Below are 12,466 nucleotides of genomic sequence, written 5' to 3'. Positions count from 1 at the left end.
GCCAGTATCTTTAACTTGAATTTTACTGAACAAAACTAAGTTAATTGAGAGAAGTGGCCTTCAAGGCAGCAACGTCAAGGGATGAAGGCTAGTTGTCTGGGGATTTAGTCACTAGAGTTTAGCCTTGTTAACTTATTGTTGCAATTTTTATTTAGTAAAAATATGAAGAGACTGAGCTAATTTTGGTCAAATCCTACTTGAGAAGATTTGATTCATCCATTGTTAAAGAGTTTAAAATCTCAGGGTTCAACATGTTTTTATTTCTGTTGCACTCTATCTCACATATCACATTTTGTTCTACGATATTTGGGAAACACCATCAAGCTTAATGCCAATGGAATTAAAAGACTAATTTTTTCCATATTTGTAGGTTTAAAATCGACTAATTGAGTGATTAGAGGTCAATTATATGTGTTTTACCCAATTGAAAAGTTTGAGTTGGAAGCAGATCTTATCGGTGCAAAGCAGCGGATGTATGGAAATTGGAGGGTTATATAGACCAATTCTGGAGGACACAAAACAAAGAACAGCATTGTTTATGTCAAGTAGAGATGGCCTTCCTCCACCAATTTGAGTGTTGTTATGGTTCTATATATAGATTTTCTATTTGTTGAGTTCATATTTTTATTATTTTTTTTCCAGGCAATTAAAAAGAAAGTTTTCATAATAGAGATTGGGTGTTTTGAGCAAATTGAGAATAAATTTTCGCAAGGTTCATAAGAATTGTCAATTAATTCTTTGCACATATGACAGTACTTCTGATCACAATTAATTTTAATACAAACCACAAACTTTCCAATGCAGGCTGTCGTATATTGCTTGCAGTTCTTATCATAATTAGTACAGGAAAAACTATAACTTCTCCCAATTCAGGCCATTGAATCATGATTCCAGCATTGTTTATTACTTACTTTTAAGTACATAGAAAGCCTCATTTTGGGCAATAAAGCAGTATGTAGAAAGTTGGGATGAAAATTAAAAAGAAAACTGATACATCTGATATGGTAAGTAGCCAAATGCTTTAGATTCAATTCTCATAAATTACTCCATCCACGTCAATTATGGATCCAGCCAATTCCACCATGCCACATGAGCACTTCCTTCTCGTCAGATTTGAGATGGAGATTTGTGGAGAGGTGATCAGATCCTAGAGGCTGAAGCTTGGTTATTCTCGAAGAAATCTACATCCATATCAAGCACAAGAGAATTCAAGGCCCTCGAAATCATGGGAGAAAAGAGAAACTCATTTCTTTAGCCCCACACTAGAGAAAAGCTAATTAAACAAGCTTGGACACATATGTGTTTAATTTCTCCTGAAGTTTATAAATACACAAATTTATTGCGTAGACTTACTGTTTTTTCTGTGCATGCCATTTCTCTATGATCCCATACAAGTTCCATTGGAAGAGCAGACCTCCAAAGCGAAACAGACCGGCGAAAACCACCTCAAGGGATGCCATCAGGAACGATCTCTGAGGGGATACACCAGCAGTAACTATGGCCAGTGTTTGCCCAAGAAAGTTGCAGGGGTTGCTAAAACTTCCAGATTTGATACCATCAACCGTTATCTTGCCAATTTCTTCAGCTTTCATTCCACCAGAGCCAACTATGATTTTGCTCAGTTCTGGCATAGTCTTCCTTGCTGCAATACTCATGATAGAGTGCTAATTATACTCATTTGTTATCCCAATTATACAATAATTTGTTGAGAAACACATCAGAAATGATAAAAATTATATGACATAATATTTAAAAAATCTCTAAACTATTTCAAAAAATAAATCTTTATTCTTTTACTAGATTAAATCAAATTTTTATATTTTTGTTTTAGATTAAATAGACTCTTTTAATTAATAATAAATTAATTATTTTTATTCAAAACATTATTTGTTGATATGACCTGCTGATATATGATGATATAACATAATAATATGATCATGTAATATTTTTACTATTCATTTTAACTCCACGTAACATAAAAATGACCCAAAAAACAAAGAGTTAACTACAAAGAGAAAAAGGCTCCTAAAATTTACAATTAGGCTTACCTGATACTCGTATGAAGCCCGAATACACCTCACAAATAGAAATTATTGAGATTTTAAAATTATATACAATTAATTATATTGATATAAGTATGAACTCCAAGAAAAAAAAATGTAATTAGTATAATGAATGCAACTTCAGAGGATGGAAAAGATAAAGAAAGTAAAAATCAGACCTTCCTCTAGACCAGGAGTTTCAGTAACTGGAGGGAATATTATAGATACATTAATATTAATTATTATCCTCAGTAACTTCCTGTTGCAATGATTCTGCTAAACCTCGGAGGCCAAATTTGGTTGCTGAATAGGCCGCATACCCATAAACTCCTACCTATATTATCATATTATACATTACAATAATCAATTAAAATATTACAACAAAATAAATTGTAAAGAGTAAAATACCTTGATTTCTTTAAATTTTGATATCTATTAATATTCGAGATGTACGATTCATCTCAAAAAATATATTTCGCTAGACACAAGTCTTGCTATTAATCAACTTTTAATGCTTTCATTAATTTAATGATGTGATAATATTTTTAAAATAATTTTATCTTTTATTAATTTTAAAAATTATTACTCTATAAATTTTTTTTTATTTTTTACTCTTTTTCTCTCTCTCTATTTTACCCAAGCATTCTTTTCTTAATTTCCTCACTAAATTTTCTCCACTTCTAATACGGCTAGAGCAAATGGCATGGCAAACATCAATTGGACATTTTTCGACTGCAGAAATGTTAAATTGGACATTCTCGACCATATCCGATCACAAAAACATTGAATCTAACACTTCTCGACCAAATCTGGTAGCGAGAATACTAGATTTGACACTCCTATGGCCACATTTGGTTGGTGACTGCTAGATCTGGCATTCTCGTGATGTTAGAGAACATCAACGAGCACAAGATCGTGTTGGAAGGGCACGATTTGGCACTCTCAGATCAAATATGGTAGTGGGAATGCTAGATTTGGTGCTCTTATTATCAGTTCCAACCGCAAGGTGACCAATTGGAGTAAGAGAGTGTCGTTAATCAACTTGAAAGAAAGAAAAAAAATGAAAAAAAAAATGAGAAAGAAAAACAATATTTTAGATATTTATGTTTGTCTTTTGACATTGATCATTTTAAATACTAATAGACTTATGTTAAATTATAATTAAAATTTAAAAGAATAGGGTCTTTTACAGAATGCACAAAATTATCAAAAGCTAAAAGCCATGGATTAAGCTACAAACTTGGCCGGCCATTGAAGACGTAATAGCGATGGAGGCAGGCCCCTTGTCCTTTCTATCCTTCATCAACGGCAAAGCCGCTTTGATGACATTGAAACTACCCGTCAGGTTCACGTCTATCATGAACTTGACCACATCCAATCCCTGGTTCTCAAGCTCCTGAATAACATACACGCCATGGTTAACAACTAGGACATCAATAGGGCCAGCCTCCTTGATCGCACGCTGAACGGCGTCGTAGTCACGAACATCTGCAGCGAAGATCGCGACGTCGACATGGTAGGCCTGACGGATTGATTGCTTGGCCTCTTCGAGCTTGTCGAGGGAGCGGGCCAGAAGGGAAATACGGGCTCCCTCGGAGGCAGCTTGTTTGGCAATGGCCAGACCAATGCCAATTGACCCGCCTGTTATAAACACGTGGCGGTTTTTTATAGGGATGGTGACAGGACGGGGACGTACGATGAAGTAGAGGAGGAGGATGAGGATGGGTAGATGGAGGAGAGCGAAGAACACCATTGAAAGTTAATTTGTTCAGCGAAGAGGAATGTGGTAAGGTTAAAGAACACCATTTTCCTCGCAAGATCACTAATTCCATTAATTTTAACAAATTCCTCGTTCAAACGCAATTAGATTGAAAATTAATTACAATTGAAATCTAATTGAGTTGTTTTGAAAGAGTAAAAAACACAGACAAAGATCAAGAAAAGAAAAATCACTGCAAGTCTCAAGAGTACAACTTGAATTTTTGAAGAGAGAATAGTTTAAATTTTGATTTTTTTTAATAAAATTTTAAATTATAAATTTTTTTAATCTTTTGATGTAGTATTTAAATATTAATATATAAATTATTTTTAAATAAATTTACTTTTTGATAATATTTTAATATTATTATTTTTGAAATAATATTTAAATATTATTAATATATATTTTTTTAATAAAATTTACCTTTTGACTCCACTTCCTACAGAATTATAAAAAAAATTAGTGGGTTTATAGTATTATTAAATATATAAAACTCTAAAAAATAATATAATAAATAAATATTTAAATATTATTAATATATAAATTTTTAACAAAATCTACCTTTTCAAGTTTAATAAATAAATTATAGTATAAAACAATAAGAATAGAACTACTTTTTTCTATTTAATTATTGCTAAGACAAAAAGGAGGATACAGGCCAGGATTTTATCAGATAAAATACAATATAGCTGCATTATGGTCTGATTTTTAATTTGTAAGCAGCAAAGCAGATAAAACAACTCGTGAGTATAAACAGAAGGATTAGATCCTCAAATTAAGATTTCAAGTCAAAGGGTGAGTGCTGGTTGCATCAATTAAATGTTCAAGCTAGCATAAATAAATGAAAATAAATAAAAAAAGGAAATAATTAATCTAATAAATGATCTCAGGTCTGTAATCAGCAATATTCTTGATATTTCTCTGCAAGAAAATTGCATAACAGGGTCTATCTCCTTCTCTATCAAAAATGGCAGAAGGATTTGGTAGCTCCTGCCCCTAAATCTAACCTATCAATAGTAGTTGGGGATGGTAGTGAGTAGTAACACATATATACACCTTTGGGTTGATAACGGGCATCTACATTGACCTCCCATGCTAAAATATAACAGGAGTAGTGTTTTTAGTAGCTATTTATGAAGTCGAAGCTGTGATTAAATGGGTCCACGGGATATAATCAAGTTTGACCATTCAATTTTGTCAAGTGCTGGTAGCAGAACAAATTTATTGATGTTGATCATGCACAAAGTCTTAATACTAACTGAAACTTCCAATCTAGTGTCAATTTTAGCATGACATTTATTATGATTGAAGATAATTAGTTGTCAGCAAGCAAAGTTTAATCCTACGTAAGGAGATTTGATTCATCCAGTATTAAAGAGTTTAAAATGTCAGGGTTCAACATCTTTTTATTTCTATTGCACTCTATCTCATATATCACATTTTGTCCTGCAATATCTGGGAAACACTATCAAGCTTAATGCCGATGGAATTAAGAGACTAATTTTGTCCATATTTTTAGTTTTAAAATCGACTAATTGAGTGATTAGAGCTCAATTATACATGTTTTACTTAATTGAAAAGTTTGAGTAGGAAGCAGATCATATCGGTGCAAGGCAGCGGATGTATGGAAATTGGAGGGTTATGTAGACCGATTCTGGAGGACACAAAACAAAGAACAGCATTATTTATCTCAAGTAGAGATGGCCTTCCTCCACCCAATTTGAGTGTTGTTATGGTTCTATATATAGGTAACCGTACTTGTGTTTTGTATTTGTTGAGTTCATATTTTTATTATTTTTTCCAAGCAATTAAAAAGAAAGTTTTCGTAATAGAGATTGGGTGTTTTGAGCAAATCGAGAATAAATTTTCGCAAGGTTCATAAGAATTGTCAATTAGTTCTTTGAACATATGACAGTACTTCTGACCACAATTTACTTTAATACAAACCCCAAACTTTCCAATGCAGGCTGTCGTGTATTGCTTGCAGTTCTTATCATAATAAGTCCAGGAAAAACTATAGCTTCTCCCAATTCAGGCCATTGAAACATGATTCCAGCATGTTTATTACTTAATTACTTTTAAGTATATGGAAAGCCTCATTTTGGGCAATAAAGCAGTATTTAGAAAGTTGGGATGAACATTGAAAAGAAAATTGATACATCTGATTTAGTATAATAGACAAATGCTTTAGATTCAATTCACATAAATGACTCCCACCTTGTCAATTATGGATCCAACCATTCACTTCTTTCACGTCAGATTTGAGATGGAGATTTGGAGAGAGGCTCAGACCCTAGAGTTGAAACTTGTTATTCTCAAAGAAATTAATCCTCATTCATATACCATATCTAGCTCCAGAGAAATCTAGGCCCTCGAAATCGTGGGAGAAAAGAGAAACTCATTAGCACGATATTCGTTGTAGAAAACTCTTTAGCCCCACACTAGAAAAAAGCTGAACAGTGTCGGGAAATTTTGTGCTTAATTCCTCCTGAAGTTTATAAGCACACAAATTTATTGCGTAGACTTACTGTTTTTTCTGTGCATGCCATTTCTCTATGATCCCATACAAGTTCCATTGGAAAAGCAGACCTCCAAAGCGAAATAGGCCGGCGAAAACCACCTCAAGGGATGCCATCAGGAACGATCTCTGAGGGGATACACCAGCAGTAGCTATAGCGAATGTTTGCCCAAGAAAGTTGCAGGGGATGCTAAAACTTCCACATTTTATGCCATCAACAGTTATCTTGCCAATTTCTTCCGCTTTCATTACACCGGAGCCAACTATGATTTTGCTCAGTTCTGGCATATTCTTCCTTGCTGCAAAATACAGGATAGAGTGCTAATTATACTAATTTCTTATCTCAACACCTCAGAGATGGTAAAATATATATATGATATAACATTTTTAAAAGTTCAATTATTTAAAAAATTTTAAATATATATTTATTTTTTTATTACATTCAATTAAATTTTTATATTTTTATTTTGGATGAAATATGTGTTTTTGATTAACAATTGATTAATTGTTTTTAATGAAAATAACACTTGTTATTTTATGTCATGTGAAATTAATGTGATATATTAACATATTATAATTGATAATGATGTCGATGACATAATCACGTGAAATTTTTACTTTTCACATTAACATTACATAGTATTAAAAAATGATAATAAAATCAATAAATTGACAAAAAAGACTTGTAAAATTTACAATTATATTCCCTATCAATGTTGTAATTATTCGATTCCAAGTTCTAACTATCCACACTGTAAGGGCTTACCTACTACTTATATGAAGCCAAAATAGACCCACAAATAAAAAATATTGAGATTTTAAAATTATGTACAATTATATATATATATATATATATGAACTCCAAGAAAAAAAAAATGTAATTAGGACAACGAATGCAACTTCTGCATGATAGAAGTCTAAGAATGGAAAAAAATAAAAGAAAGTAAAAATCTCACCTTCATCTATGCCAGGAGTTTCAGTAACTGGAGGGAATATAATAGACACGTGAATATTATCCTCAATAACTTCTTGTTGCAATGATTCGGCTAATCCACGAAGGCCAAATTTGGTTGCTGAATAGGCCGCATACCCATAAATTCCTACCTATATTACCATATAATTATAAATTACAATAATCACTTCAAAAAATTGTAATGAAACAAAAGGAAAATGAAATAATATATATAATTAATTAAAAATAAAAAAATCATAATTTTATTACTTTGTATATTAATTTCTTATCGTCTAAATAAATTATATTTTTTATAATTTTCAAATATCTTCGTATCTAAATGTAATTTTAATTTTTTGGAAAGCGAAAGGAAGAACGTAAATAATAAAACCGAACTTAAATAAGTTATAATGGAATATGTTAATGTATAATAATGCACACAATTATCAAAAGCTAAAACCCTAGGATTAAGCTACAAACTTGGCCGGCCATTGAAGACATAAGGGCGATGGAGGCAGGCCACTTGTCCTTTCTATCCTTCATCAACGGCAAAGCGGCTTTGATGACATTGAAACTCCCCGTCAGGTTCACGTCTATCATGAACTTGACCACATCCAATCCCTGGTTCTCAAGCTCCTGAATAACATACACGCCATGGTTAACAACTAGGACATCAATAGGGCCAGCCTCCTTGATCGCACTCTGAACGGCGTCGTAGTCACGAACATCTGCAGCGAAGATCGCGACGTCGACTTGATAGGCCTGACGGATTGACTGCTTGGCCTCTTCGAGCTTGTCGAGGGAGCGGGCCAGGAGGGAAATACGGGCTCCCTCGGAGGCAGCTTGTTTGGCAATGGCCAGGCCAATGCCAATTGACCCGCCTGTTATAAACACGTGGCGGTTTTTTATAGGGATGGTGAGGGGTCGGGGCCGGACGATAAAGTAGAGGAGGAGGAGAAGGATAGGTAGAAGGAGGAGAACGAAGAGCACCATTGAAAGTTAATTTGTTTAGAGAAGAGAAATTTGGTAAGGTTCAAGTGGAGTTGCTGCACTGACTTCAATATGTAGAATTTCCTGGAAGGAAAACATCAAAGTCCATTTATCCGAGGGTGGCAAATTTTAGATTCCAAACTCCTTTTACAAAGCAAGTGGGTTTCTTAAATTAAAGTGAAATAGATATCATCTTCTTGTTTTTATGTATTGCTAACACTATCAATATGAAACATCCTCACCTAAATTATTTTTGGATGTGACAGGATGCCTAACCAGAAGCACTACTGATCATTATTTCCAAGTTTAATAAATAAATTATAGTATAAACCAATAAGAATAGAAGGGCTTTTTTTATGTAATTATTGCTACGTTAAAAAGGAGGATACAGGCCAGGATTTCATCGGATGAAATAACATATAGCTACATTATGGTCTGATTTTTTAATTTGTAAGCAGCAAAGCAGATAAAACAACTCGTGAGTATAGACAAGAGGATTGGATCCTCAAATTAAGATTTCAAGGCAAAGGGTGTGTGCTGGTTGCATCAATTAAATGTTGAAGCCAGCATAAATAAATCAAAATAATTAAAAAAAGGAAATAATTAATCTAATGGATGATCTCAGGTCTGAAATCAGCAATATTATTGTTATTTTTCTGCTAAAAATTTGCATAACAGAGTCTATCTCCTTCTCTATAAAAAATGGAAGAAGGTTTTGGTAGCTTCTGCCCCTAAATCTAAAATATCAATAGTTGTCGGCGATGGCAGTGAGTATATATACCTTTGGAGTGATAACGGGCATTCTACATTGATCTCTCATGCTAAAATATAACAGAAGAGTAGGGTTGATCACAAACTTATGGGTCCACGGAAGTAACCAAGTTTGACCTTTCAATTTTGTCAATTGCTGGTAACAGAACAAATTTGTTGTTCTTGATCACAAAGTTCTAATACTAACTGAAACTTCCAATCTAGGATGTAATTGAGTAATGGTTGCAGGCTTGCTTGCAGCTTTTAAATCAATCATCAGAATTTAGGCTACTACACTTCAGTTTCGCTGATAAACTCATGATTTTGAAAACTTGAAGGTATCTGATCTATCAAGTGAACGTCGCATGCATTAATCAGATAAAATGCCAGAAACTCAGATGAAGAGCTGGAAAGAGCTTCAGTTTTTGAATTTTTTTTTTTAAAGGTAAATTTGTTGATAAGGTCTCACGAGACATAAGCCTTACAACTATACACAAAAGAATCCTCACATACGAAGATTGCCTAAGCATCAGAAGTGGTTTGATGTGCCTACAAAAGAAAGAGTGACATTACAGTATTCAAGTTAATGCCATAACAAACCACAGCCTTAAGGAAAAAAAGAACTCTATTCCTATGTATACCAGCATGCCTAAATGGACCTATCAAAAGAAAGACGGTTGTGCTGCAAAAACCGGACGGCGGTGATTTAAAGGAGAGTGTTTGGAGCAGAGGATTTCGGAATCCTCGAATTGGAGTAAGCTAGGAGCTGTTTGGCCAAATTTATAGGTAGGTCAAGGTTGGAAACCCCAATTTACTTGCATTAATTAATTTTAAATAATCTATATGACATATTTAAAGCATTTTGTGACACATATAGTAGGTACAAACATCGATTATTTTATCAGTCGATCACAAACGATCTGACGAAAGAAGTGTATTTCTAATAATAACTTAATAAATGGAGGTTGAGAAAAATCATTCTGCTAATTAAATGTGAGGAATCAAAGACAATTATTAATAGTAGTTAATAATATTGGTGAATTATATATTGAAATACCGGAATAAAAAAAAGAAGTCAGCAGAATCTTTTGTGCTTGGCGTGCCATGATTTTAGGTATTCCAATTAATGTTTTTGAAGCTTATTAAAATATATATATAATATCTAAAAAAGTTTTAAATAAATTTTTATTTTTATCATATTTAATTAAATTTTTATATTTTTATTTTGAACGAAATAGATCTTTATAGTTAATGATTGATTAATTATCGTAAATCAAATTGTCATATGTCATTTTATTCGCGTGATGTTGACATATTATAATAGATGATGACGTGACATGTTAATATGATATGTTAATGTGACATGATGATATAATCATGTGATATTTTTACTTCAATTTCAATATCATATCAATATCGTGTGTGAGTATAAAATGACATTTCATGTTTTAATTAATAATACTTAATTAATTTTTAGTTATCAAATTAAAATATAATAATTTTTTTAACTAATTCAATTCTTTTAAAAAATTATAAATATACTTTCATTAAAATGAGAGAACAAAAACAATTCCCTCCATTTCAAGGCACAAAAACAGCATCCAAACCTTGAGAATATTGGTCCATATGCCTATCACTCCAGCATATCTTCTCAGTAATCGTTTTCAAACACTCAAAATAAAAAAAGGAATTGATACATATCCCTTACCATAATGCAGACATCGAACCAAACAAAAACCTATCACCGCTGCATCATCAATATTGCAAGTGCCTAATTCAAAACAAAAAGAAATCATATACATGACAGAACCACTCTGCACAACCCACTCACTCGTCAAAACCCCCACAACATCAAAAAACCTCATGCAGTGACTCAGGAATAGAGCATCAGAAACTGCATAAACACTCGTTGACATGCATGAAAAGAACACACAGACCCCTCAACCAGCAACAGAATAAAAAAAATGATTACTCAAAATATCCACTTCTTGTTGGGCTCCATTCTTTGCCAAGCTATCCGCCCTTTGGTTGGCTTCCTTTTTGATATGTCTAATTTCCAAGCTAGGCAGGTCAGCTTTGTGTCTTTCAATCTGCAATAAACATTTCCTCATCCTTTAGGGGCTTGTCACAGCTCTTGAATCCACTTCGTCGTATTATTAGAATCACTTTCAATTATTAATTTATAACTGTCTTTTCATATCGAAATTTTGAAAATCAAAAGAGTTTCTTTAATAACCATAAGTTCAACTAGCATCCGACCCAAAAAATAAAATTCGAATATCTTCTTTTCTAATTATAAAAAAAAAATCATAAATTAAATTAGATTTGAGTTAGCAATACCTATGAACTTAAAAAAAATAATTTTAACATCACCATTGCAATCTCGAAGAATACCATCTATACCAGGCTCGAGACACCCTTTAGTCGCCCCATCGCCATTAAATTTCATCTCCCCATCATTGGAAGTTCTCAGTTTATTCCTTTCCTGCCTCTTTTTTATTATCCAAGTCTGCTATGAGAAAGAGGCTGTCTGTGAACATCCAGCATCGAAAAATACTCATGGGACCATCTTGCAGTGGCCCAAGAGGCAACTCTGATTTTTGTAAGTTCCAGGCACTGGCCAGTGTTCCATTCTTTGCTTGCAAAGATGGTCTTGTTCCTACACTTCCAAATCGTCCAAGCGATAGCAAAATAAGGTATATTCCAGATTCTGTCATCAACTCCCCCAAGTCTACAATCCATCCAAGATTCAAAAAAAGTTCTCACATCTTTCAGGGAAAACCATACATACCCACAGCCCTGCAACAACCAGTCCATATAGTCCATGTTTCACAACATTTCGTGAACAAAAAATCACACGTTTCTCTTTCTTTATTACACAACACACATAGCAATGAATTATTCTACATCACTCCCCTCTTAGCATCTTTAACTGCAATTTTTCCATGGACTTACCAATAGGGGCGGAGCTAGCAAAATTTTATTGGGGAGGTCAAACACAGTTAAATAAGAGTTAAAAATTTTAAAAAACTAATATGTTAAATTTAATCAATAATAAAAATATTGATAATAGAAATATAAAACTATAATTTGTAAAATATAAATAGTTAAAAACTATATATAAGATTAATAATTTTTTCTTATATAATCAAAATCATTTAACTACAATATATTCAAGAGAATTTCATTTTAACTAAACATAAAATGTAAAGCATTTAAAAAAAATATACTCAAGTTAATTTCCTCTTACATAGTCAGGATTAATAAAAAAATGATACGTTGATGAAATTTTAAGTAATAATGTAATATTACAACTTATGTTTAAAAGTTACATAATAATTTATTAATTTTTAAAAATTAAAATTATAAAAAATAAAATTTATGTAATATAAAAAAGAAAAACATTGTAAGTAAAAAGTAGCTACCACATATTACATAACAAAAAAAAAAAAGAA

At 32.5% G+C, this 12,466-nt stretch overlaps 1 protein-coding gene and 1 pseudogene across 1 annotated transcript; both read right to left on the bottom strand.

Annotated features, from left to right (window-relative positions):
• LOC108661719 lies at positions 1,350-3,795 on the bottom strand (annotated as a pseudogene).
• LOC18602919 (3-dehydrosphinganine reductase TSC10B) lies at positions 5,923-8,386 on the bottom strand. Its single transcript, XM_018119311.1, has 3 exons — positions 7,752-8,386; positions 7,276-7,423; positions 5,923-6,618 (listed from the first exon to the last, which is right to left on the bottom strand). The coding sequence occupies exons 1-3, from the start codon at positions 8,262-8,264 to the stop codon at positions 6,326-6,328; spliced, it is 954 nt and encodes a 317-aa protein (XP_017974800.1). The 5' UTR covers positions 8,265-8,386; the 3' UTR covers positions 5,923-6,325.

The sequence above is a fragment of the Theobroma cacao genome, chromosome 4 (assembly GCF_000208745.1).
Source record: "Theobroma cacao cultivar B97-61/B2 chromosome 4, Criollo_cocoa_genome_V2, whole genome shotgun sequence".
NCBI lineage: Eukaryota > Viridiplantae > Streptophyta > Magnoliopsida > Malvales > Malvaceae > Theobroma > Theobroma cacao.
This window is presented reverse-complemented; position numbering and strand designations above follow the sequence as displayed.